This window comes from Lygodium microphyllum, chromosome 1 (assembly GCF_053477565.2).
Source record: "Lygodium microphyllum isolate KBCC chromosome 1, Lygodium_microphyllum_v1.1.10, whole genome shotgun sequence".
NCBI lineage: Eukaryota > Viridiplantae > Streptophyta > Polypodiopsida > Schizaeales > Lygodiaceae > Lygodium > Lygodium microphyllum.
Genome location: NC_141135.1, coordinates 3,601,953 through 3,627,993, shown reverse-complemented (window position 1 = coordinate 3,627,993; position 26,041 = coordinate 3,601,953). Strand labels below are relative to the sequence as shown.

At 42.9% G+C, this 26,041-nt stretch overlaps 1 protein-coding gene across 2 annotated transcripts; it reads left to right on the top strand.

Moving 5' to 3' along the window:
• Nucleotides 1–26,041, top strand: LOC148040781 (glycosyltransferase family protein 28). Of its 2 annotated transcripts, XM_087666862.1 has the most exons (4): nucleotides 1–297; nucleotides 16,622–16,756; nucleotides 24,895–24,994; nucleotides 25,080–26,041. In XM_087666862.1, exons 1-4 carry the CDS (start codon nucleotides 148–150, stop codon nucleotides 25,334–25,336), a joined length of 642 nt encoding a protein of 213 aa, XP_087522988.1. In that variant the 5' UTR covers nucleotides 1–147; the 3' UTR covers nucleotides 25,337–26,041. The 2 variants fall into 2 exon arrangements, with proteins under 2 accessions (XP_087522988.1, XP_087523059.1); XM_087666933.1 differs by lacking the exon at nucleotides 16,622–16,756 and having other exon boundaries at nucleotides 19–297; nucleotides 25,080–26,033.

Sequence of the window (26,041 nt, the reverse complement as noted above, 5' to 3'; positions counted from 1 at the left end):
AGGGAAATGCGAAGCAAGTTACTTGCATTTGCGAATCGTATAACTATTTCTTCAATTGAAGCTTAACCGTATTATTCAAGTCTTGAAAGCGGCTGCAAATTGGCCCCTCTGTGTACCGAATACCTTGCTTCTAGGTGATGCGTGAGGATGGGCCGGGTGTTTGTAACAGTCGGAACCACATCATTTGACGAGCTTATCAAAGTAGTGGACACCCCCGAGTTCAGAGCCGCCATTGCCAGCAAGGGTTACTCCTCTCTCCTCATCCAACGGGGACGGGGCAGCTACATCCCAACACAGGTACTACTTACTAACAGAACTTTTAGTAAAAGGAAGCAGCTTTTGCAACACTTGTTGATCCTGTATGCATTTTGATGCTACCATGTTTAAAATGTTACTGTTTCATCTGCAAATCTGGAATATCTAGGTGCCATTCCGAATATTTACCTGCTGCAGCTAGGGTGAATTGTCCATTTATATGGCAAGTTGTAGTCTCGGCTTAAAGTTCATGCAGTGTTTGCGTTTGGTTAGCTCTGTTGTAATGCTGATGAGGAAGACTTGAAATCATATTAGTTAGTGTCCATTATTTGACACTAATTTCTTGACACATCCAATTTCAACTCACTTGTTGGTTATTTGTTGCGGCTACTACCATCGAGTATGGGCAAAGATTCACTGTCATGCCACTTCAAATGAATGGGCTTCCACGGCAATCAAGGATAAAGCTAATCCTCATGAAGAAAGGTCTATGCTCAATAACAAGTGGATAGGAGAAGAAACCTAGAGATGTTGCTCGTGCAGCACTATGGCAAAAGAGTGATGATAAAGCCCAAGAAATCATTAAACTTGAGCTTGATGACAATTATATCCACCATGCAGACACATGTGATACATCTCATGTGATGGCAAAAGAGTGATGACAAAGCCCAAGCAATCATCAAGCTTGAGCTTGATGACAACTATATCCACCATGCAGACCTAGCTTATAACTATAGGTGTGGCGAGGGCAATATAATTTCCTGATGAGCTTTCTTATAGAGTCTTAGTTTACAATAATTTTGTATAGAATGTAGGCCGGGAATGTGTTGAATGGTTAAATATTACATCTATTTCACGACTTTTCCCTACTACTCTGCCATCTATTTTAAGTTAGAGAATCTAGCTAAAAACAATATTTTAGTTGTGAATGTGCACATGGAAGTGGAACATAAAATTTTGAAAACAAACCTAAACACAAGACACATGTGATGGATTGAGGCCCCTGCATGAGTGCCAGAAATGCAGGGTAGTGAGGGGGACTAGATGGAGCAGATTGTAGGAGGAGATGAAGAAACTGTTAATGATGAATATCAATACGCCTATGATCATGTCTTTGAAGACCGATGTTCTCATCAGACAAATTGTCGTGAAGATTGTGAGGATCAGTGTGAAGAAGACTGAAAATCTGAGCTTGTATTTAAGAGAGATTGGCAATCTGATTGGTCTAGAAGTTTGAGGTATTTACGATCTCATTTACCCCCCTTGTCACTTTAGTTCTACAAGAGCTCCCACAAACGAACCTGGCTTGACCATTATAGCACCATCTGTGCAAGTGCATATTCTTCCTACATTGCTTGAGAAGGATTGTCTGGATGGTTTCAATTACTCTCTTGGTCTTGCAAAGTGAATTATATTTTAGATGCCTTTGATATATGGAACTTCGTCACCACCCCCATTTGCTATCTAGTGGTGGATCCCAATATTGGGGATCGATTGTCGATTAGGTGGCTACTTGAGATAGGCTCAACTCTCAAGCCCATTTCTTTCTCTTTATAAGCCGCCATGATTCAGTCCTTGTACATGTTAGAAGAATCCGTTCCGTCATTGGGGTGGTTTGAACCAAGCCATCTTCTTTGTACTAGGTGAAGACTCTTGCCCATTGCATCACTCTCAAGAAGTAACTCAAATGCTTTTTGTTGATAAGTCTCCGACCATGAAAGATCATATCAACAAAATGGAGGAACTATGAGACGAGCTTGTATCCCTTGGCAGGAAGATAACATTTGAAGAAATGGTTATGATGGTGTTGACAAATCTTATGTCTAAAATATGATGTTTTCTATACCAGTCTTTGCTGAGAAATGTAAAATTTGTGGGGAGAAATAAAGTGTATAGCAAACACTATGACAAAGAAAATTGAAAACACATAAGAAGAATGAAGAATGAAGAATGAAAAATATTGAATCATGCAAATCCAATGGAGTGGAGCTTGGAGATGATTGCAATGTCTTGGTTGATTAGGTGGTAGCATCTAGAAGGAATCTGCACTGTGAAGGGAGTGAAACGTACCCGTTCGGGCAAAGGTGTTTGTTAGTTTGTCACTTTTGTGTTGTCAGTCTATCATCTCTCGGTTGTGAGCTCGTCAAAGACTAATGGAGACATGGGAGCTCTAGCAATTCTTAGTGTGCATTTTTGGTTCAGTTTTTGCATTTCCCAGCATGTGTCACCATGCACAACATTATCCAATCAATTGGCATTTCTTCCTACATTTTTTGCCACATTAGCAGCCTACAATTGCATTAAATGTAGTTGGATTGTAGTTAGTTGACTAGATTTGCCATGTGGACAAGTCAGCCAGTTTGGCCCATTTTTTGCTATTTAGCAGGTAGGTTGGCTGTGGCAAATCATATTTTGTAGGCTCTGCTCCTTCGACTTTAAACATACTCCTTTGTCTCTAGCGTTGCTACTGCTATCATCATTTTCAACCAAATCTGGTGTCCTCACTGATTCAGCTAGCCATGTGTAGGGTAGGTGATAGAATCTATTGTGTAGGCGGCACATCTATATCTCGATTATGGCTGATTTCCTCCTGTCCAGCGTTGCTCACTACCAAACGCAGCTTTTTTTGGGTGTTAGCAGGTTTGGAAGATGTCTCATCCCTAGTTCTTCGGCTTTTCCGACTCAGAGAATGAGATCTCTTATCATTCCTCTAAGAGATGGTGAGATTATTGGAGGTCAAAGTTGTTAGCAGTCATGTTTATCATGCCTTGTCATCTCTTGCTTGTGAGCCTTAGTCTGAGTCAAATGAGGACTTTAGGAGCTCTGACTTGTCTATCACTTGTTTTGACAGAGGAGGTAGCTCATTCTAGAGCACTCAGCTTATTGCATTTCAGTGCATTTTCTCCTCTAGTCGAGATTTTATGTGCATTTCCCGGGGGAGTTTGTGCATTCTTCAGCTTGCCTCACCTACCGGCGGACATTGTCCACCCTTTCTGGGATTTTTTTGAGTATTTCTGGCATTTTTACCAGCATTGAATGCTGGTCGGGGACATATTTTTGGCCTCAGATTTCAGGTCAGCCAGTTTTTGTGTTTTTTGGCTATTTATAGTCATTTCCCACTTGGTAGTTAGTTGTATTTGTTAGCAGTCATGTTTGTCATTCCTTGTCATCTCCTTCTGCCTTCCCGTTTGTATTTAGTATTCATTTCAGTCAATGCAGATTTCTCTTCCTTATTTTCTGCTTTCTCTCTCTCTCTCTCTCTCCCTCCGTGTTCGTATTCCCTCTTCCGCAGCGCACTCTCACAGTATTATCATATTCCCTCCTTCCTCGGCAGGTGCACACTCCGACTCCGTCATCTTTGTCCGTCTTCGGCGCTGCCATCATCATCAACATGATTTAGTGCCCTCACTGACGCTCCGGGCTGCGTGTAGGGACTGATCAGTCCACAGCTCTGTATTCAGCATTCATTTCAGTCACTGCGGATTTTTTTCCTTCATTTTCTGCTCTCTCTCTCTCTCTCTCTCTCTCTCTCCCTCTCCCTCTGTGTTCATGTTTCTTCTTCCGTTGCGCACTCTCACAAAAGTCACCCATTTAGACTCCTTGTTCGGAGCACCCTGCTCCTCGTCCCTCCCTTATGTTAGTAGATATGTCAGCTCATGTGTGCGTCTGTGCATGCAAAGGCTAGGGGCACATTATTTGGGATATTTAAGGCGTTATTTATTTGTGTCATTTTATGGTCATATTGAGCATTTATTGCTGACCGACCAGTATTGCTTGTATCTACGGATCTATGTGGCCCTATGAGGAACGAGTCCTTGCGTGGGAGCTCGTACTTCATGCTGATCGTAGATGACTACAGCAGGATGACATGAGTCTATTTCTTAGCATTGAAGTCAGAAGCTTTCTCCTACTTCAAGGATTGGCTTCTCTTTGAGGAGAACCGATCGGGCCGGAAATTGAAGACCTTGCGATCCGACAAGGGTGGTGAATTTGTTTCTAATGAGTTTGCTCGTTTTTGTGCAGATAAAGGTATTCACCAGGAGTTTGCTAATACCAACACTCCTCAAGAAAATGGCATTCACCGACAGACCCCTCAGGTTCTGTGGGCCGAGGCTGTGGCTACTGTAGTCCACATCCTTAATCGATCCCCCACTTCGGCCGTTGATGGGATGACACCTTTTGAGGCTTACTTTGGGACTAAGCCCGATGTTTCTTACTTTAGGGTCTTTGGGTGTGATGCCTATGTTCACATTCCCAAGGCTCACCGTGATAAATTTGAAGCAGCTTCCCGACGACAGGTATTTGTTGGCTACAGCTCCTAGTCCCAAGGCTATTGATTGTATGATCTCATCAAGCGGGATGTGTACACTAGTTGCGATGTGCGGTTTGTGGAGGTTCCGGCCATATCAACGGGTGAGGAGCATCCCGTTCTTGGAGATCCAGGAGAGAGTTGGGCTCCTGCTATAGTTCCATTGGAGCCCGTGCCTTTTGATTATGATTTTGTTTCTGACACAGAGTCTACTGTTCCACCGGTCACCCCTGAGGAGTTACCACCGGTGGAGATTCCAGAGTCTTCAGCTGATGGAGAGAGACGAGGGGAGGTTCGGCCTCCTCCTCGATGGGCCCGTGACACACTCCGTGATTCAGGGATCGAGGGGGTTCTTGAGGAGTGGGGACCGCAGGATGATCCGCGGCGGTCACGGAGGCATCAGGTCAATTCTACGGAGCTTGTTTGCTCTAACTATTGTTTGATGACCCGTGTTATGCAGGATCGAGAGCCCACCTCCGTGAAGGAGGCTTTACGGTCCGCACCATAAGAAGCTATGGAAGCTGAGTTGGAGGCTATTGAGAGGAATGGCACTTGGTCACTTGTGCCACGCCCCCCGAATAAGAAGGTGATTGGCGTCAAATGGGTCTTCAAGACCAAATACCTTAGCGATGGTTCTTTGGATACGCACAAGGCTCGCCTTGTTGCTAGAGGTTTTGCACAGCGCCCAGGGATTGATTGTCATGATACTTTTGCCCCCACTGCTCGTATGGCGACCATTAGAGCTGTTCTTGCTTTGGCTGGCCATAGGAGATGGCTTGTTTACCAGTTGGATGTGAAGTTCCTCAATGGTGATTTGAAGGAGGAGATCTATGTTGAATAGCCTCCTGGCTTTGGATCTTCAGATGGGAAAGTCTACAGGTTGAAGAAGGCCTTGTATGGCCTCAAGCAGGCTCCGCGTGCATAGAATGAGAAGATTGATTCGTTCCTTCAGTCTCAGTTGAGATATCGGCGTTCTAAGGCCGATCCGCAGCTTTATGTTCACACTTTCGAGGATGGTTGTGTGCTTTTTGTGTTGTATGTTGATGATTTGATTGTCACAGGTGATCATGCACAGCAGGTCCAAGAGACGAAGTCAGCTTTACATCGGATGTTCGAGATGACGGACTTGGGTCTATTCCATTTCTTTTTGGGCCATGAGATTTATCAGTCTCAGAGGGGGATCTTCATCTCTCAGCAGAGATATGTACAGGAGCTCTTGGTTTCTTTTGCGATGGAGGATTGTCGGCCCCTTTCTACTCCTATGGATCCGAATTGGAAGGCCACTTCTCATTCAGCTTCCCCTATGGCGGATGTCTCCCGCTATCGTCAGTTGATTGGATCATTGATTTGGCTTCTCAACACTCGTGTTGATCTTTGTTTTGCTGTTGGGCTCTTGACAGGGTTTATGAGTGAACCTCAGACGGTGCATTGGCAGGCTGCTCAGAGGATACTTCGGTATTTGAGGGGGACATCTGATTTAGGGATTCATTATCCCGCAGGGACAGATGGTTCAGATCTTGTACTTGCAGGTTGGAGTGACTCGGATTGGGCCGGTGATGTGGACCACAGGCGGTCTACTACAGGTTACTGTTTTACCTCGGGTGCAGGTGTTATCTCATGGAGTAGCAAGAAGCAGCCCACGGTAGCCCTTTCGTCTACTGAGGCGGAGTATCGGGCCGTGTCTTCCACCACGTGAGGCCGTGTGGCTTCGGAGATTGTTGGAGGAGCTTGGCTACCCCCAGACTCGTCCTACTTTGTTGCAATGTGACAATGAGAGTTGCATTGCCTTGGCACGGAATCCTGTTTTTCATGCCCGGATGAAGCACATAGAGATCCAGTACCACTTCATTAGAGAGAAGCTTCTGGATGAGACCATCACTGTAGAGTACTGCAAGACGGAGGACAATCTTGCAGATTTGTTTACGAAGGCACTTCCCCAGGCTCTACTTCGGAGACATTCGAGATCCCTCAGGCTTTTGCCCCGCCCAGGCTCTGAGAGGGGGTGTTAGAGATCATCGCATGACCGGGACTGCACAGTCCAGTCGGACTGTACAGTCGGACTACCACGTGGCAGTCCGACTGCCTGTAGTCTAGTCGGCTGCATTTAATGCAGCCGACCTGCCCTGTTTTTTCGCCCAGATTCTGGCTATAAATAGCCGAGTTCTTCAGCAGTCTTCCGCACTTCTCTGCTCGTTAAATGCAGCCGACCTGCCCTGTTTTTCGCCCAGATTCTGGCTATAAATAGCCGAGTTTTTCAGCAGTCTTCCGCACTTCTCTGCTCGCAGATTACAGACTGGTGGCACGTGCAGATTCCGTCTCTGTTCGCAGATTTCAGACAGGAGACAGTGCAGACTGCAGCGGACTTCGAGGTGAACAGCAGGTTGCATCGTCGAGGTGGAGACACGCAGTCCAGCGCACTGCGCCCGTGTACATATCTGCATATCTTTGTATACAACACACTTTATATAGCAGATCTTCATCTTCCATTGTCTCTCTCTCTCTCTTCTCTCTCTCTGCGTTCTCTCTCTCAGTCCTACGCTTCCGCACCGCTGCACTCTGACAAGGTCATTCACGGAAGGATTGCAAAGAGTTAGCGGCTTCCAGGAAGAAGAGGAGAAGAAGGCAATGTGGGATGTTGACTCCTTTGACGAGTCATCATCTCCCTCAGACTCAGACTCTGATCCTTTGACCACGGAGAATTCTTAGGTGTAGAACGGATTAGCTTCGTCAGATTGCAGGAAGGGATTGGTGGCCCCTTCTTGAGCTGCTTTCTAGTGGCGGTGATGATGGCATCCCTCATGACTCTCCAGTGCCAGAGAGGGAGTGCGAGAGGGTGGTGAGATGGGGTAGTCGCGCCTCATCTATACATCTATACAGATGCGCAGGATCCAAAGAGGGACTTCCCTGATGTATCGATTGAAGTTTGATACGTTCAAATCTTGGAGCTAGGATTGACATCAAGGTTCATGATGGGTTGTTTATTTGACAAAATTCGGAATTGGTTTCTAGTCATGAGCTCACATGGGGGACACTTTGGCGATCTGGCCAAAGGTGGGGAATCCATGGTCATGGTGCATTAGAGGTTGGACACATTATTTAGAATATTTTAGGCATTTTTATTTGTGTCATTTTATGGCCATTTTGAGCATTTTTGCTGGTCGACCAGCATTAAATGCTGACCGACCTGATCATATTGATGACATATTTTTGTTCCATATATTCAGGCTCCTCCTCACTCAGTCACGCATCTGCCATCGTGTGTGGAGATTCCGTAGAGGAGGTAGTGCCGGTGCCCACGCAGTCAGTGACTCACTATAGTATGCAACTGTCTCGTGTTGGATATATGGATTTCATTTCCCGAGCATATATCTGAGTTCTCATTTGTATTGTGTTCTTTAGTGTTCCTTTCTCTCGTCTTGTGTTTTAGCAATTTATTACAACATCTATTTATGTTTCCATTGCTGCTCCACTTCTAACACCTTTACGGTTCCCATAAGGCTTGGTGTACCGATGTGAAGATGCCTTACATGGCAATTGTTGTACAGGTGCTTGTGTTTCCTTCTTTGCCCAAAGAAGACAAGTTGACTATTGGATGGTTCCAACTATCCTTAAACAACTCCGTAGACGAGTCTTCTCTGAGATAGCCATTATGCTCTCTTAATTTCAACATGTTTGACTGGCAAGTAGTGGAATACATGATTCCAAAAATCAATCGCATAAAGTGTACTTCATCATTAACGTGTCAAAGCAACTCAACTATCATCATAAGCTCATAACTCACGCTCTAATAATGAGACTTTATATTTATAAAAAGTATTTACAAAGATATATTGATCATACTATGATCTACCAATACACCATCTCATGGATCCTTTTCTCATGAAAAGTATCAGGGTCTATATTCTCATATCTTGGTGGATTCTCATGTACATGGCAAACAACATAATATGGTGGCTCTTGGGGGTAATCAAAATATCCTGTGTCAAAATAAGGTCTTCTTGGCACTATAACAACTCTCTCATGTGGTATTGTTTGTAGCACTTTCCGATATACCCACGAGGTTTGAGGTATAGGCTCATTCCTAATGTTTAGTAATCGTTCAACAGCCATCGAATCCTCCATTGTTACATAATGATGAAGGATATTACGCCCACAATATATCCCCATATGTGACCTATTTCTTGGCTAGAAATCTCTCATGTACCATGAGTTAGGATAAGGTTGCAATACAATTGGAGGAATAAAGATCATTTCCATTATCTCAAATATAGCCTTGTGGTATGAGAAATTATTCGATCCTAAGGCTACTTGATACATGATGGGAAAAATATCCCGTAAACGTGTAGCTTCCTCATCGTTAAGTTCATGTGACCACAATGTGTATGCTAGTGTTAGTGCAAGATAATCAACAACAGTTCTCTTCAAAGAAGTATGGTTATCTTATTAATTCCTTTTATATGTTGACTACTTAACCTGACACTAAAAGCTCTTTTGAAACCTAGGCTTTGATACCACGTGTGAGGTGTTGTCTCCTCCAACAGACTCGGAGGAGTCCTGTTAGTAGTCGACCGAAATTCATATCCATGCACATCACCATTCAGTCTTCCCATGGGAAACCTAGGACTTAGTTAAACATGGGAATCTCAGTTTTACTTCACAAGGGAAGTGTGAACAAGTCACCCCTAAGAGCAATCTAAGGATTACCTAAGAAAGACCACTTTGTAATCAATCAAAGGCAGGAGTGAGGTTAACATCGCACTTGGTTCAAAGAGAGTGAGAGATGGGGGAGAGTGTAACTCGATCCCCTTACCTATAAGGTAAAATCTCAGCTCTAGCCTACTAAAACGGTGTAAAACTTGGTAACTAATTCTACCGATATTGGGAGGGTCACGATTTAATCAGCTCTATCTAGTATTGGAAAGTTACCCGACTTATCAGGTCCACCCAGCCATAGGCGTTCGATCGTCAAGATTGAAGTCTCCCACTTTTCTCGATTGGGTTTATTTTAGTTTTTTAATTAGCAAAGCATACTATCACGCTGTCTGGACATATATAAAACAGCTTCCTTTTATTACTTAGTTAAACTGGGTTCGTTAAACTCAATCTTTAGCACATAACAAACAATTGGGAAATCAAATACTTTATTTCATAATAACAAGCACAACCATCACTCCACAAAGTGATACAAAACCATATTTCTGCAAAAAGATATTGTCCAGATTAGGATAGGGCCTTTCAATCTTATAGGATTGGGTTGTATGTGATCGCACTCCATCCACGGTCAACAAGGAATTTACTGGCTCAGAGCCCCTCTAAGCTTCCCTGAGCCTCAAGAGTCATCATATATAGTAAGGGCACTTATTACTTGGCCCTTTGCCCTCTCAGGTGCTTGAGTGATCAAAAACCAAAAACACCTACCTCCCTAGGAGCATAGGACCCCCACCCGCAGGTGAGTTTTTCCATACTCCGCAGAGTGTTAGGGAGCATTGGGTTGGGGACCCTAATGTCTTGAACCATCACAATCTACAACTCGTCCGGCTGTTACGAGCACGGAATCATTAGAGACATAATTCATTATTCACAAATCCAAAAGCAGTCATAATCATAAAACATTTTTAACACACTTGTCAATGCATGCGATGCATAGAATCTATCCTCTTTATTAATTTCCGTGTTCTTTTCTAAAAAGCAATTGATAATATTAACATGTTTTTGTAAGTTTAAGTACGTTTTAACTAATCGTAATTTGTGTAACAGACTTATCTTATGGGCTTTTCTAACATTACTAACTTATTTCTCATTTTATTGTAAGATGCAAAAAAGCAATAACATAAAGTAGAAAAATTTGAAAGTTGTAGAGTTAATAGCTTAAAAGCAATTCTTTTTTTATGTACTAAACCTGATTATCTCCGTTCGGCCATCCATCGTGATTACAGGGTATAACCGCAACCTCGGTTTGTTGTGGAGTAACCGGTCCTTCGGGTTGAACGGATTTGGAGGTAACTTCCGCTTGAGCTTCAGCAGCGACTACTTCCTCGCGTTGGGGAGCTCTCCGAGCATGACCTCGCTCAGCATCTCGACATCTCTTGGGAGCCATAGAAAAAGCTTGATGGATTTGAGTAGCACTTTCACATATTGAGCGAAAAATGCATTAGCTTTACTTATGAAGAAACCTAGTTTATTTAAAAGAAATGCGATCCTAGAGACTTTCTGTGTCCCATAAGCACAAATCCACTTGGGAGGGCCCAAACTTTCTATAAATACGTATGTTGCCCTCCATTCAACCCTTAATCTCATTTTTGCAGATTTCAGGTGTTTCAGCTTGTTGCCCACACCTCGTTTGCGGAGAATATCTTAGCCAAAGTTGTCCATTGCTGTCTACATCAGTTGACACCTAATTTTCAGCTCTGTTCTCGCAGTTTGGAGTTGATCCCAACCAGGCGACTGCTGTTCTTGCACAGACCTGCTATCGTATTGCCTACCACGTCATCTACAGCCTATGTTTGGCAGTTTTCTCTCTCCTCTAGCTGTCGCCTAGCTTCTACAGGTTGTCATCGAGATGCCCAGCTTGCATTTGGCAGTTTTCTCTCTCTTGCAGCAGCGTGTGTTTTTAGTCTTTCTCTCTCTTGCAGTCAATCTTGTCTGCGTTTTTAGTCTTTCTCTCTCCTCACTGCTGTCTGCATCAGATCTAGCTTCTCACTACTGTGTTTACTGGTGTCCGACATCTAGAGGTTGCCTTGTTGCGATTCGGGATCTGTTCGGAGTACAACACTCTCTAGCTCATTACCCTTGCTCTGATCCTTGAGATATAGGAGTTCGAGGTTCAATATTTATTCATTGCATAGTGTGTTGATTGCATGAGTATCGTATATTCAGTAGTCATATCACTTCATTCATTCACTGTGTTCATTGTCTCTGAGTTACCCTAACCCTAACTGTGTTCTTTTATCAGTACGTGCTTTGCCGTACGGTTTCTGTTTATGTTTCTGTGTTAGGGTATTTCTTTACATGGTATTAGAGCCTGGTACTCTCTGAGAAACCTAGGCCTTTGATCTAAAAGCTCTACACAAGAAGCAAAAACAACAATAGGTTTAAATGACTTTGAACACAACACCGATTCAGTCTCTAGAACCAACTATGCCGAGAACCGAGTGAGAGTGGGCCGATCAGCTTGCTCCATAAAGTTCCGACATGGTGGAAGACACTTCTGATTACATGGAAGAAAAGCTAAGCAAGCTGACCTTTGAAGAATACAAACTGATTATAGCCTATAGATAAAAGAAGATTGAGGAGCTCGATCGAAGGATTGCCCTTCAAGAAAAGCTTATAAATGAAGGTATGCATGAATTTCTCTCTTCAGATCTTGCGTGTAAATTTGATGATGTTGCAGGGCCGTCGAGACCTCCATCAGGGATGGGCCCCTCTCTTGGAGAATAAGACATGGAGTATGTTTCTTTCTTTCATTCTCTTCCATCCACTCTGGTGCAAGGTACTTTAGATTCGTCTTTTATTCCTTCTTCTTTTACCTCTTCTGCTTTGCAATATTTGGTAGAAATCATGGGGAAGAAAGAGTCCAGTTTGTTGACTACGAAAAAGGTTTTCTTGAGGACCAATTCTTGTATGTTAACACACGTCGTGGGGATTATAAGAAAAAGCCATGTACCTCTTCTTCTAACCTCCCTTCTTTTTAGTCTACTTCACAAAATCAGAATGCATTTGGTGTTTTTTTTTCTTCATTGCATGGTGCATCATCATCTTCACACTTTCATTTTCAATCATTAAATGCTAAAAATGAACAAAATGTATCTGCACCTCACACACCGCATTTTCAAAACCCACCCATCCCACCATATTCTTCCGCTGCTTGTCTAGTTCTATTCACACCAATTACATTTTCATTTCAGACACCTCATGTCGTACCTCACATCACATCGGGGGGTTATGGAAATATAGACATATCTTTTAGAACCTCATCCTTACCTCAGTTGAGTGGTGTTCCACCTACTTCACACACATTTTCGGGATCATTGCAGCTTGGGTATCCCCCTCAGTCTCTCTCGAGTGTGGATCAATTGACTTCACAATTTGCGTCTATGGGTTTATCTAGTGGACCTTCTGGTCATACTGTTGTGCCCCAGCCTCACTTTGGACAGGGCTTCCGTGTCCCAGTGCCTCCATCTACACCAGCACCTTATGGAAACATTCATGTTCCAGTGTCTCCGCCTCAATCGGCACTCATTGGACACTCAACCTACTTTTGGCTACCCACCTTTACCCCCTCCTTCTACCTATCAGACATATCCAGCTCCACCATCTTACCCCTCACCATCTTATCCTCCACATCCATTTTACCCCATCTACTCGATACCTCATGGTTTTAGCTCAGCATGTATTTAATGACAAGACTCGTTTTAACAGGCCAAACTTTACCACTTGGTCGAACTTGATGAGGCATGTTCTTGACTCCCAAAACCTATGGAATCTTGTGTAGGGGTTGGAACTGCAACCCAATCCTGCACTTGTCCCATACAAGGTTGTCCGCTCATGGAAGGCTAGGAATGCCTCCGCTATTGTCGAGCTGATGTAGGGTTTATTATATGAGTCTTATTCTCAGCTTCAGCATTTTGACTTAACGTCTGAGCAATGGGTACACTTGACTGTCTGCTATGCGTCTTAGCATAGGACCCGTCGTATCAATCTTGACCATGAGCTCTAGCTTTTCAAAATCATTGACCGGGATGACTTGAAAGTCAAGTTAGCTGAGTATCGGCGTCTTCTCACTGAATTCTCCACTACGGGGACTCCCAAGTCCTTTGACGATCAGGTCACATTGTTTCTAAATAAACTCTCTAGGAAATACTTCAATTTTGTGGAAGGTATAATTTCAAAGCCTACCATGCCTACATTCTATGAATTTGAGTATCAGATGTTACGTCATGCACGGTTCTTTGATTAGTTTCATATGAATTCCTCTTCAGAGGACTCTTGTTGCTCTTTCTCAAAAATGACAACAAGGGAAGGGAAAACAAAACCAAACCTCCACTCAAAATCAAAATCAAAATCGAAATCAAAAGCAAAATCAATCCGAGAATCACAAGAAACATCCCAATCTCTCAAACCTGGGTGGCAAAATGTATCTAAAAAGAATAGATATTGTCAACATTGTCAAAAGGCTGGCCATTTTGACGACGAGTGTTGATCAAAGGCAAGAGACACAACACCAACACCTTAGTCACAGACCCCCACCCCTTAGTCAGGCAACCCCGAGCACGGGAGACAGGATGATGGCAAGGGGCAGTTTAAGGGTTAGACTCATACTGTCACCACTCAGCCATCTTAGTCGACAATATTCTCAACTCCAAGGCTTGTGTGACTGGTCTGTAGAGGCCCACATCGTCTCCATAGAGACATCAGATGCGAGTCTTGTCCACATCTGTGAGTTGCCTTCTGATGAGGTTACTGTAGAGGCCCACTTGTCACAGTCGAGCACTTCAGCTCGTGTTTGGATTGTGGATAGTGGAGCTACACATCATATGACTTCTATATAGAACAAACATTTTCCGTTCCCGAGCCCATGTAGCCGGGCGGGCTAGTCCGCGTAGGAAACAACTCCTCGGTTAAGATTCAAGCTCAAGGTTGTATCAGTTTTGCCAGTGACAAGGGTGTGGATCTAGCTTCGCTAGACAATGTATATCATGTCTCTCAGCTTGGGGTGAACTTGTTATTTGTTTAGCAGCTTTGCCGGTTGGGGCAAGCAGTCTTTTTTACGACGACTGCAGTTGAGGTCCTTGACTCTCAGACTGGTTTAGTGATTGCTCACGGTGAGGCACAGCCTAATGGCCTATATCACATGACACATTTTGTGGCCGAGACGACAGCTGAGGGCTCTGTGTTCCATAGCTTCCAGGCCTTAGCCACATCTCGGGAGCCTATGAATAATGAGCGTCTTTGGCGTTTTTGCTTAGGGCATCTTGGTTATGACTCTCTTTATGAGTTGTCACACTGTGAGCTGGTTGAGGGCGTTCCACGCTTGAAGCTAGCTTGAGATGTCTGTAAAGCATGTTAGCTCGAGAAGTAGCACCGTATCCCATTCCCTCAGCAAACCTCGCATCGTGTTGAGGCGCCTCTTAGATTGATTCATGTTGATCTTTGTGGGCCAACATCCATTGCCGCCTTGAACGATGCGATGTACTTCTTTTTGATAGTGGATGATCATTCCAAATACATGTGGGTGTACTTTCTCAAGCATAAGTCAGATGCTTTCACATATTTTTCTTCTTGGGTGTTGCTGGTTCATAACTAAACTGGTCGTTGTGTCGGTTGCATTAGGAGTGATAGCGGTGGTGAGTTCATCTCCCATGAGTTTTTCGAGTTTCTATAGAAGCATAGTATCTCATGCCAGCTCACCTCTACTAACTTCCCTTCTCAGAATGGAGTCGTAGAGCGCAGGAACCGAACAGTCATGGAAATGGCACGCTCTATGTTGTTCGGAGCAGAGCTCCTTGAGCGTCTTTGGGTTGAGGTTGTTACCACTTCGGTATACATTCTTAATTGGTACCCGATTGCAGCTCTTCCTCAGAAGACCCTGAGCTCACTCCCTGAGCTGATCTTCTTATTTTTGTGGGATATTCCTTTGAAGTGAAAGCCTATCATTTGTTTGATTCTCAGACAAACAAGGTGATCGTTAGGCAGGATGTCGTCTTTGACGAGAGGGATATCGTCTAGTCCTTTGCACTGGATTCTGATCCGATTCCTTCCACATCATCAGAGATCGTACATACTGAGCTTTGTTTACTTTCCACTCCTGATATTTTAACAGATTATTTTGCTTCCAAGCCCCCTCCTCAAGACCCGTTACCTTGTTGGTACCAGTAGACCATGTGGGATTTGCGGATCCTACCATCGGATTCCACGTCGGAGGGACCTAGAATATCTGCTTGGCTTGCTCCTCAGGCATCATTTATGTCGTTGTTTACAGTTGATTATATGGCGCATTCTAAGTGGGATACATGGTATGAGGCTCTTCAGCACCCTCAATGGCGAGAGACCATGGAGAAGGAGCTAGAGAGTATTGACCAAAATGAGACTTGGACATTGGTGGATCGTCGGAGCCATAAGAAAGTTATCGGAACACAGTGGATTTTTAGGACCAAGCTAAAAGCTGATGGGACTTTAGATAAGTACAAGGCTCGCTTTGTCGTGTAAGGGTTTCGACAGAAGCATGGCATTGATTATGAAGAAACCTTTGTCTCTACTGCGCGTTTGACTTCCTTTCTGTTGCTACTCATGCTAGCCGCTCACCACGGTTGGCCGATATATTAGATGGATGTCAAGAGTGCCTTTGTGAATAGTTTCTTGGTGAAGGAAGTCTATGTGGAGCAGTCACTGAGCTTTCCTTCAAGGAACCCTAGGGATAAGGTATTCTGCTTGCATAAAGCTATTTAGGGGTTGAAGCAAGCGCCGTGGTCTTGGTTCCATAGGATGAACGAGTTCTTGGAGACTCATGGATACCATTCTACCCCTTATGACCTGAACTTATATGTTCGATCTACTGCAGAGGGGGTTAGCTATATCCTGCTATATGTTGATGACTTGCTCATCATAGGCTCAAATTCTGTTGCCATAGCGGAAATCAAGGCTAAGCTTAAAGCTACATTTGAGATGACGAACCTTGGTTTGTTGTCCTATTTCTTGGGGATGGAGGTAGTTTATTCTGGGGGCTGTATTTTTGTGCCACAGTAGATGTACGCACTTTAACTCATGGAACAGTATACTTTGGATCAGACACGGTCAGTGGCCATGCCTCTAGATCCTATTGTCCACTTGTCGAAGGATACCCTAGGACATTCCTTCAATGAATATACCTATCGTTCTGTTGCAGGAAAACTTCTTTGGTTAATTCACACTCGGCCAGATTTAGCTTACTCAGTTAGCATACTCAGTTAGTATTTCAGAGCATCTAGGATGTGACATTGGATTGCATGTCTTCGTGTGTTGCGTTATTTGTGGTGTACTTATTCTTATGGCCTGATATATGGTTCTGGTTTATGTTTGAAGGGGTACACTGATTCTGATTGGACAGGAGATCCTGACACCCAGCGTTCCCATGGCGGCTATCTCTTTACCTTGGGCACGGCTCCCATTTCTTGGTCCAGCCGTAAGCAGGAGACGGTGGTGGCTTCCACAGCCGAGGTTGAGTATCGGGCTCTCTTTAATGACACCATCGAGGCCATCTATCTAAGGAGTTTACTGGTGGCGCTTCACTTTCCATGTGTCTCTCCCACAGTTGTCTACTGCGACAACCAGAGTGCCATTGCCCTTGCGGACAATCTGATCATTACACCATGGACACGGCATGTGGGAGTCCACTTTCCTTTTCTAGAGAGGAGGTTGAGCTAGATACTATTCGCCTAGAGTTTGTGCCATTATCATATAATTTTGTAGATATCTTGATCAAAGCAGTCAATCGGCCGGTTCTTCAGTATCTGTTAGCTAGGATTGGCTTGGGTACACCCTCCCCTACTTCAGCTTGATGGGGAGAGGGTGCTTCCCTCTTGCTTTCCCTTCCAGTTTGAGAGAGGGTGCGACTTTTACTCTTGATAGTGACAGTGATTATGCTACAGTTTTTTTAGATATTACATTTATTTATTTTTTTGTATTGTATTATGGACATTTATAACTTCATCCACATTGTCAGGATGACATGATTGTAAAAGTGCACTTGGACAAGTGAACAATTCCCCTACGAGGGCATTGTCCAAGTAGTACTATTGCATAGCATATTGCATGAGCATGACATCTTGCATCTCCCTTTGCATTACCCTATGCATTGGCATTTTGTTCATGTAAACATGCATCTGTGCGCATTTATCTCTTTTCGGTCTTTTGGAGTGGTCAACTCTAGGATCCACAATCTTCATGGCATTGCACATAGCAGTCTCCAAGGCAGTCTTTCCTAGCTTGGTTGCTTGGTTTGCTTATTTGCTATATATATACCTTAGCCATTTTCTTCGTCACCGACACCTAGTAATGGTAGGGATAGTATGCTTGTCTTGTGAAGATCTTGGATTTGACCATCCCTTATCACTCTCCCGTTTGGGACACGGATATTCATCTATCAAACCTAAAAAGCCCTTTTAAAAAAAATTCCATAGCTAGTTTCATCCACCTTTGTAGGGCTTGGTAGGCCACTGGGCAGCCGATCTGCACCCTTTGTCCGATGCCTGTCCTCTCTGGGATAATCACTTAGGCTCCCTTGGTAAGGTAACTATCGCCTCTGTAGTCTTAGTAGGTCACTGGCTAGCTGATGTGCACCCTTTGTCCGATGCTTTGGCTGCTTTGGGATGGGACACCTTGGGGTAAAAGATAAACAAAGCAAGGGCTTGAATGGCCTCTATTCTCATGGCATCGTTGTTGGGTCTGAGAGGAAATGTTGAGCTAAAAATACATTAGCTTTACTTAAACAGCGCCAAACATGCTTAATTAATGAAAAAACCTAGTTTATTTAAAAGAAACACGATCCTAGAGAGTTTTTGTGTCCCATAAGCACAAATCCACTTGGGAGGGCCAAAACTTTTTATAAATATGTATGCTGTCCTCCATTCAGCTCTTAATCTCGTTTTTGTAGATTTCAGGTGTTTCAACTTGCTACCCACACCCCGTTCGTGGAGGAGATCTTAGCCAAAGCTGTCCATTGTTGTCTACATCAGTTGGTGCCTGATTTTCAGCTCTCTTCTCGCAGTTTGGAGTTGATCCTAGCAAGGCGACTACTATTCTTGCACAGAGTAACTTCCGCTTGCGCTTCAGCAACAACTACTTCCTCACGTTGGGGAGCTCTCAAAGCATGACCTTCCTCAACATCTCAACGTCTCTTGGGAGCAATGGAAGAAGCTTGATGGATTTGAGCAGTGCTGCCGTGTAGGTATAAAAAGAGAGAGGCTCGGCTGATTGTAGCAGAGCTTCGTTGCGTCAACAATAGAGAGACTTTTGCATGGGTTGTTATTTTGACGTAACGCTCTATCCCTGTTTATGTAGTAATCGGGAGGGGAGGGGGGAGTAAAATAAAAAACGCTTGCTTTTAGCGTTTTTGATGATGTTGGAGGGGGGGGGGGGGAAGAGAGAACGCTTGCTTTTAGCATTTTCAATGACATCATCGATGTAGAGAGGGGCTGCGTTTTTGAAACGTAGCGTGGAGATAAAGATATGGTGTGCACTGCGCGTCGCGTCGTCGGGCGGGCGTCACTCCAAGGCTCATGACCAAGGCAGTGGCCAAGGCATACTTGGCAATGGGCTATGTAGGCTTCGTTGGCTGCGCGGGAGAAGCTCCCACTAGCTTGTAGGAAAAGCTTCTCGGGAGGTCACCCATCTCGGCAGTGTCGTCACCCAAGTGCACTTAACTACCAAGTGACTATCCACTAGGCTAGTTCTTTTTATTGTTTTATACTACAAACATAGTTTTAATAAGCTTTGGAAGGGTTTTCCAAGCCTTCCTTCCATGAACTGGCATATAATATCTCATCAATTATCTTCATTGTTAGAGATAGTTTTAAAAATATGCAATCTTTATCATTTTGTTTTCAACATAAATCAATATTTGGAATGTATATGCACATTGTTTATTAAAATAAACTAAGTAATGGGGACATTACAGTAGGGCACCAGGACTCTTGGATTCAGATTATGCCAAAGGGGGGGGGGTTTGCCCAATTACATGCTTGTAGTGATTCTGATTGGGTTGGTGATTTCTATTCTTGTCACTCTACCCGTGGCAATTGTTTCTTTCTTGACTCTTCTTGCATTTCTTAGCGTAGCAAGAAACAATCCACTGTTGCCGCATCGTCTTGTGAAGGTAAGTACAAGGCAACTTTTGCTACTATAGTTGAATGTGTATAGCTTTTGTTGGCTGATCTTGATGTATCTGTCACGGAGCCTACTCCTTTGTTTACAGACAGTCAAAGTGCCATTGTAGTGGTATGGAACCCAGTGTTTCATACATGCACGAAACACATGGAGATACAATATCACTTTGTCAGAGAGAGAGGCTACATGCAGGGGATATCAGTCTTGTCTATTGTCCTAGCAATAAGAATGTGGTAGACATCTTTACCAAAGCCCTTCCTCACGATAAATTTGAAGCATTGTGCAATACTTTAAATTTGATCTCCTTTGGTTAGCTAGTTTTTGGTGGAGGTGGCTATATATAGCACACCTTTCACACTCGGTAGATCACTCTTTTGCAGATTCAGCACACTCTGTCTCTTAGAGACTCTCCGGTATTGGTGCTGCCATCATCTCAGCCTGATTTGGTGCCCTCACTAATGCCTTGGGTTGCATTCAAGGATTGATCAGTCCTTGTCATTGTACTCAGCATTCATCTTTAGTCAGTGTTGTATTTCTTCCTTCATCTTTTGCTTTCTCTCTCTCTCTCTCTCTCTCTCTCTCCCTCTCTCTTTCTCTCTCTATGTTCATGTTCCTTCTTTTGTTGTGCACTCTCACATGGTATCATCGCCTAAGTGAGAGCATAGAGTGCAGATTTCTTTGTAGAGGAGCATACCTAGCCATCAAATGCAAGCCCAACATCTTATGTTTGTTGCAAACGCAACCATTTCAGGAGGTTTCCAGTAGAGGTGACACTCCTAGTGTTGAATCCTCAGCTATTTATTTCAACCACAACTTTTATTCCCCAAGTGGTAACATTTATTGCTGCCACATCAGATTTTGCAGCCGATTTTCCTCTTTTGGAGGTGGTAGCACTTCTTTGGCTTGTAGGCGATAGTCTTTTCTTTTCTAGGTGGCACATCTATATCTCCTATAGTTGATTGCTTTCTGGCCTCCACATTGTTTTCATCAAAATGCAGCATTTTTGGGTGACTGCAAAAAGGATCCCATAGATGTGCCCTCCATGGACTGTGCAGCCTTATGGGGTCAGCTCAACTCTAGAGCCAGATCCTTCCTTTTCATGAGTTTGTAGGACTCTATTCTTGTGCATGTTCGCAGGTTGAGGACTCTGTGGAAGTGTGGAGTAAGCTTGCGTCTTTGTATCAACATAAGATGTTTGCCCACAAGCTTTCCCTTGAGAAGTTGCGAATGCTCATTCTCGATACCTCTCATTTTATGAAGGAGCACATTACGAACATGGAAGATATGAGAGGTGAGCTTGCCTCTGTTGGACGGAAGATCTTTTCTGAGAATATGGCTATGATCCTCTTGACTCAGTTACTATCTCCTTGGTTTGATGTCTTCTACACTCGCCTTATCACCTTGAGGACTTGCAAAAAACTCTTATGGGAGGAGCTTTCATCGCTTGTCTTGGAGCATGATGAGTGACTAAGAGAGATGGAAGCCAGTGGCTTTGGCTCTACCCAAGCATTTACTGCATGTACATGTTGAGGGTGTCAGATGTGTTTTGGTAATCTTGTATGTGGATGATCTCATCATTACAGGGAACGATACTCAAGAGGTTGATGGTACTTGGGGCATTTTGAGACGTAAGTTTGACATGACGGATCTTGGGATCTTACACTTCTTTCTTGGTTTGGAGATCTATCAGATGGCACAAAGCATTTTCATTTTTCAACATAGGTACATTTGCGAGCTACTTTTGGAGTTTGGTATGGCCGAATGTCAGTCCGTTTTTTGCCCCATGGACCTTGAATCCAAGCTTGTGGCAATAGGAGATCCCCTTCTAGATGCTACCCGTTATAGGTGCCTTGTTGGCTCTCTTATTTGGCTCATTCAGGCTCGGTTGGATATTTCTTTTGTGGTGGCTTTGTTTTCTTTTTTAATGCAAACTTGTACACAAGATCACTAGAGGGCAGCCTTACGTGTTCTTTAGTATTAACAAGGGACTCGATTCTACGGGAGCATGTATGCAGAGCGGTTTACTCCTTTTGGATGGAGTGACTCTGATTGGGCAGGTGATGTGGATTTGAGACGGTTCACTACAGGTTATGCATTCTTTCGTGGATTGGGAGCTATCTCTTGGAGTAGCAAGAAGTAGCCTACTGTGGCCCTTTCCTCTATAGAGGTCGAGTATTGTGCCTTATGTTCGACTAATATGGAGGCAATTTGGCTCTGTCATATGTTGGCAAAGATTGGCTTTCCATAGACAGGACCTACAGAGCTTCGCATGGACAATCAGAGTTCCCTTGCTCTGGTGAAGAAACCGGTGTTTCATGCTTGCACAAAGCACATTGAGGTTCGGTAACACTATGTTCGTGAGTAGATCATGGATTCTGAGCTGGCGGTGGCGTATTGTCTCACAGAGGACAGTGTGGCGGATCTCTTCATGAAGCCTTTGCCCAAGGCTTCTGTACTTCATCACATGAGGTTGTTGGGTCTTCAAACACTCCCAAGCTCTAAGTTGGGATGTTAGCTTGCCTATTTTAGTCATGTTAGTCTGTCATCTCTTGGTTGTGAGCTCTTGTCATAGTTTGATGGAGACATGGGAGCTTTGGCATTCTAGAGTGCATTTCTTCTGTTTTAGATACATTTATTGTGCATTTCAATGGTTTGTCAATTGGTTAACACCTCCTGCCACTATCTTTTTGGTCCATAATTGCTTGGGAGAGATTGCCATCATTTTTCCATTTTTTTTGTGCAGTCAGACTGCATTTATTGCAATTGTACCTTCATCCATTGTAGTCGACAAAATTTAGGACATACTCTTGTATGCAGTTTGCTAGTTTTTGGTGGAGGTGGCTACACTTGGTAGATCACTCTTTTGCAGATTCAGTATACTCCGTCTCTTAAACACTCTTCGATGTTGGTGCTGCCATCATCTCAGCCTGATTTGGTGCCCTCATTTATGCCTTGGGCTGCATGCAAGGACTAATCAATCCTCATCATTGTATTTAGTATTCATCTTCAGTCAGTGCAATATTTCTTCCTTTATCTTTTACTTTCTCTCTCTCTCTCTCTCTCTTTGTGTTTGTGTTCCTTATTCCGTTGCGCACTCACAATTCTACCTCTTTTCTTTTTTGGATAGTTATATGAAATATGACCTTTTTGATTAGAATTATAGCATTCTATGTTATTGTAATTCGTATTTTTTGTGCCACGTCATCTATGGCTTCCCTTGCCTTGCGACTGGTCTCTACCACTTGTATGTGTGAGTCATAAGGTTGTCATTGATTTTGCCCATAATAGCGCCATCGCTATATCCTGTACCTCTATGACCTTCTCCTCCAAGCACCTATTTTGAATGGTTCTTTCTTTGTTACAAGGATGCAACAAGACCTAAGTTCTTCTTTTATCAAGATAGATATTATATATGAAAAATTAGAAATGCTATCTCGTGTGTTGATGGGGGTTCAAAATTGCTTATACTTGTCTAGACCATCCAAACATGCAACCACTATATTGTTATTATCAATCTGCACTTTAATAGACCCAAGAGCTTCAACAATGCTCTTAATGTCCAACACATAGTCTTTGATGGATAGATTGCTATGCTTGACATTATTTAACTCAAACTTCAACTGTAAATTTATGACTTTGGTATTGTATCAAACAACTTGACCAAGTTATTCCAAGCTTTTGCAAGGCTATATGGATCTTGTATATGACAAATCATGTTATTTGAAACATTGATGGAAAGTCAATACATAACTTTCCAAGCACCTTGGTTCCATTTCTTAAATGCCTTCACTTGCTCAGGTGTAGCATTTTGCTTCGGTAACCATACTTGCATTCCAACGAATATGATTTAGATTCTATACGTTTCCATATGTGGATTCCATATGAGTATGAATAGGGGCAATCATACTCGATCATATTTGGGTTAAAATAAAAAGTTTTTTGCTTTCTTTTTTCTCTTCTTCAAACTGCCATTTTGTAGAAAACGAAGTGCATACATTTTTTAGTCATTTGTGGTTTGAACATTGGTGTTAGTCTTGCAAATTTAGACTCTTGAGTTCTGTGAATCTTCTATTTTGGGAAATGATTGATTGATTCTTGACTCACGAGTCAATTTGTGTAGATGACTTCATAGGGTTAAATAATTAATTCTAGCTGTTACTTGTCATGTTGATTAAGGGTATCGATGGGATATAATGACTAGTTTTTAAATACATACTTTTTGATTAGTTGAAAAAAAATTAGGGCAACATATGATTCAGCTCCGATACTCCATTCATAATCTCATCCTTATATGCGTTTGATATATGATTGCCATATAAAAAAACTATGTCGGTAACTTTGGAGCCTCTGCATTATCTCCTTCAATGTAGTTCCACTCATAAGGAAATTGGTTAATCTGAACTTCCAAGTATGGAAGTTATGCTTGTCAAGCCTGCCACTGATAATCTGATCAAATCGCTCATCAGACATTGTGTAGCAAAACCCAAAAATCTACTATTATCAGTAACCTGCTAATTCAGCTGAATCGTCACCTATATTGGCCTCAGCATAAAGATATGCTTGGCAACACCTGTAATATTAGACAGATGCAAATACTGTCTACCATGTCCAACATCTATAACCGTGTTTGCAAAATGACAAGGTTTGTAGAGTTCTTGAACCTTACCATACTGTATGTGATTCTAACTCTTGAGTGGAGGTGGATTTGCACCCACAATGCGTATCCAATTGCAAAGATTTACACTTGAGGTTTGCAACACTTCCTCAACCTCTCCAAGCTCATGAAGATGGCTTGTCAATTGGAGATCATATGAGAGAGATCTCCACAGGTGTGTTCTGCAGCAAGGCTTGAGTACATTCTTTGTGTTGTGTGTCTCTTGCAATAGTCCTGAAAGTGTCACTTATCCAACCCAACGAGTAAAGATTTGCTTATCAATCTGGTGTTGCATCATTGCCTGCTGTTGGTAAGACTCTGGTTTTTCTTAATTTGATGCTCGGTAAGATTGACATTGTAGGGAGAGGTTTGATATTTCAACTCAGCAAGCCAAACCCTTGAAAGGTAAGGAAGAAAACACCCCAAAGATTTCAAGGTTCACTAATTTCTGAAAGCCTCTAGCACATAGGGGAGATGCCTAGAATGAATGCACTTATATGTACCTTGTGCTACCTTTGTCATTCTGCTAATCTTCATAGTTAGTGTTCAATTTGAGTTCAATTTGTGGGAATATGTTGAAGATCACCAAATTGCCTAATGCTGGTTGTTTTTCAAATGTGAGTCTTATTTCACAATTGAATAATACAAATTGGGGGTCAGGCAGCAGATTCTTCTCTTATGAATTGGCAAGATAGTATCATAATTTTCTCTGCCCAGTTTACTGTGTCTGTTTGGTTGACATGTAGCTGAAAATTGGAAGTAAGATGCATGTCTCGATCTCTTTGCAAATGTTCACTTGTGTTCACGCTGGTTACAGTCGTCAGATGGCATTGAAGGCGTGGACATTGAACATTTTACATTTGCACCTGACCTTATGAAGCATATGAGCTCAGCTTCGTTGATTATCAGCCATGCAGGTAAAGAATTTTATTGCAAATGAGGCTTGAACATGCCAATGTGTCTTTGGAAATAGATGTTAATACTACTGAAACCATGTACCAGGTTCTGGAAGCATCTTTGAGGCACTCCGACTGGGGAAGCCTCTTGTTGTTGTTGTTAATGAAGCTTTGATGGACAATCACCAAGCCGAACTTGCTGAAGAGCTAGCTGCATCTAATTATCTGTTTTATGCGTCTCCAGGTACTCTGGTTAAGACAATTAATGACATGGATTTGGCTTCACTAGTTCCTTATGAGCCATCGAACCCTCAGGCTTTTGTCAGATCTTTAAACCAGTTCTTAGGTATCCATGCTGACTAGAATCTTGGCGCATCAGGGGCTCTTAAGAATTGATTTCAACCCAAGTTGAAACAGCCTAGATCTTCCAAACCCTACCTGTAGTGTGAAGTGTGAAACCAGCATTTTACATACCAGAAACACTAGTCTGATGAAGTTTTGACGATTGCTGTTTCAGCGAGGTACAGCTTGAAATAGAGCTGATAACAAATGTACAATTGCTGTTGCTGTTCTGCATAGCGTGATGCAGAGTGATGTCTAATTATTTGTATTGATCAAAAGAACATTTCTGACAGTGTTTATGCCACACCCTTCACCCACCTAAAGATACAGAGCAGACCATCTATGGCTGGAGCAAGGAATCAAACAACCACTCTTTCATTTTTTTGAAAAGAGGTGTGACTAATCATATTAAAAAGAAAAATTTTACAAAGAAGTACAAGTGCTCCACAGTCTAGCTGGGACTGTCTGTAACTGAACCACTTAACTGATGGTGAAGTATTGAAGCTGGCAAGTTCACATATTCTGATTCTCTGGTTTGTCTATCAAGATGTTCTCCTTATCTTGATTCTCGACCCTATGATTGATACTTGGTGAGGATAGCATATTGGTGGGTCCCACAGTTCGTGAAAACCCATTTTGGTTGCTGGTACAAATACATACAAGTGCATTTGGAGGAATCAGATCATGTAAATCTCCTTCAAATTTGGTCTTTTTGAAATGTTTCTG

Excerpts from the sequence above, each read along its gene's own strand:
- LOC148040781 (XM_087666862.1), top strand. The coding sequence starts at position 148 with ATGGGCCGGGTGTTTGTAACAGTCGGAACCACATCATTTGACGAGCTT. Across the intron at positions 16,757-24,894 it reads TGGTGGCTTCCACAGCCGAG|TCGTCAGATGGCATTGAAGG; the intron begins GTTGAGTATCGG and ends CGCTGGTTACAG. Across the intron at positions 24,995-25,079 it reads GTTGATTATCAGCCATGCAG|GTTCTGGAAGCATCTTTGAG; the intron begins GTAAAGAATTTT and ends ACCATGTACCAG.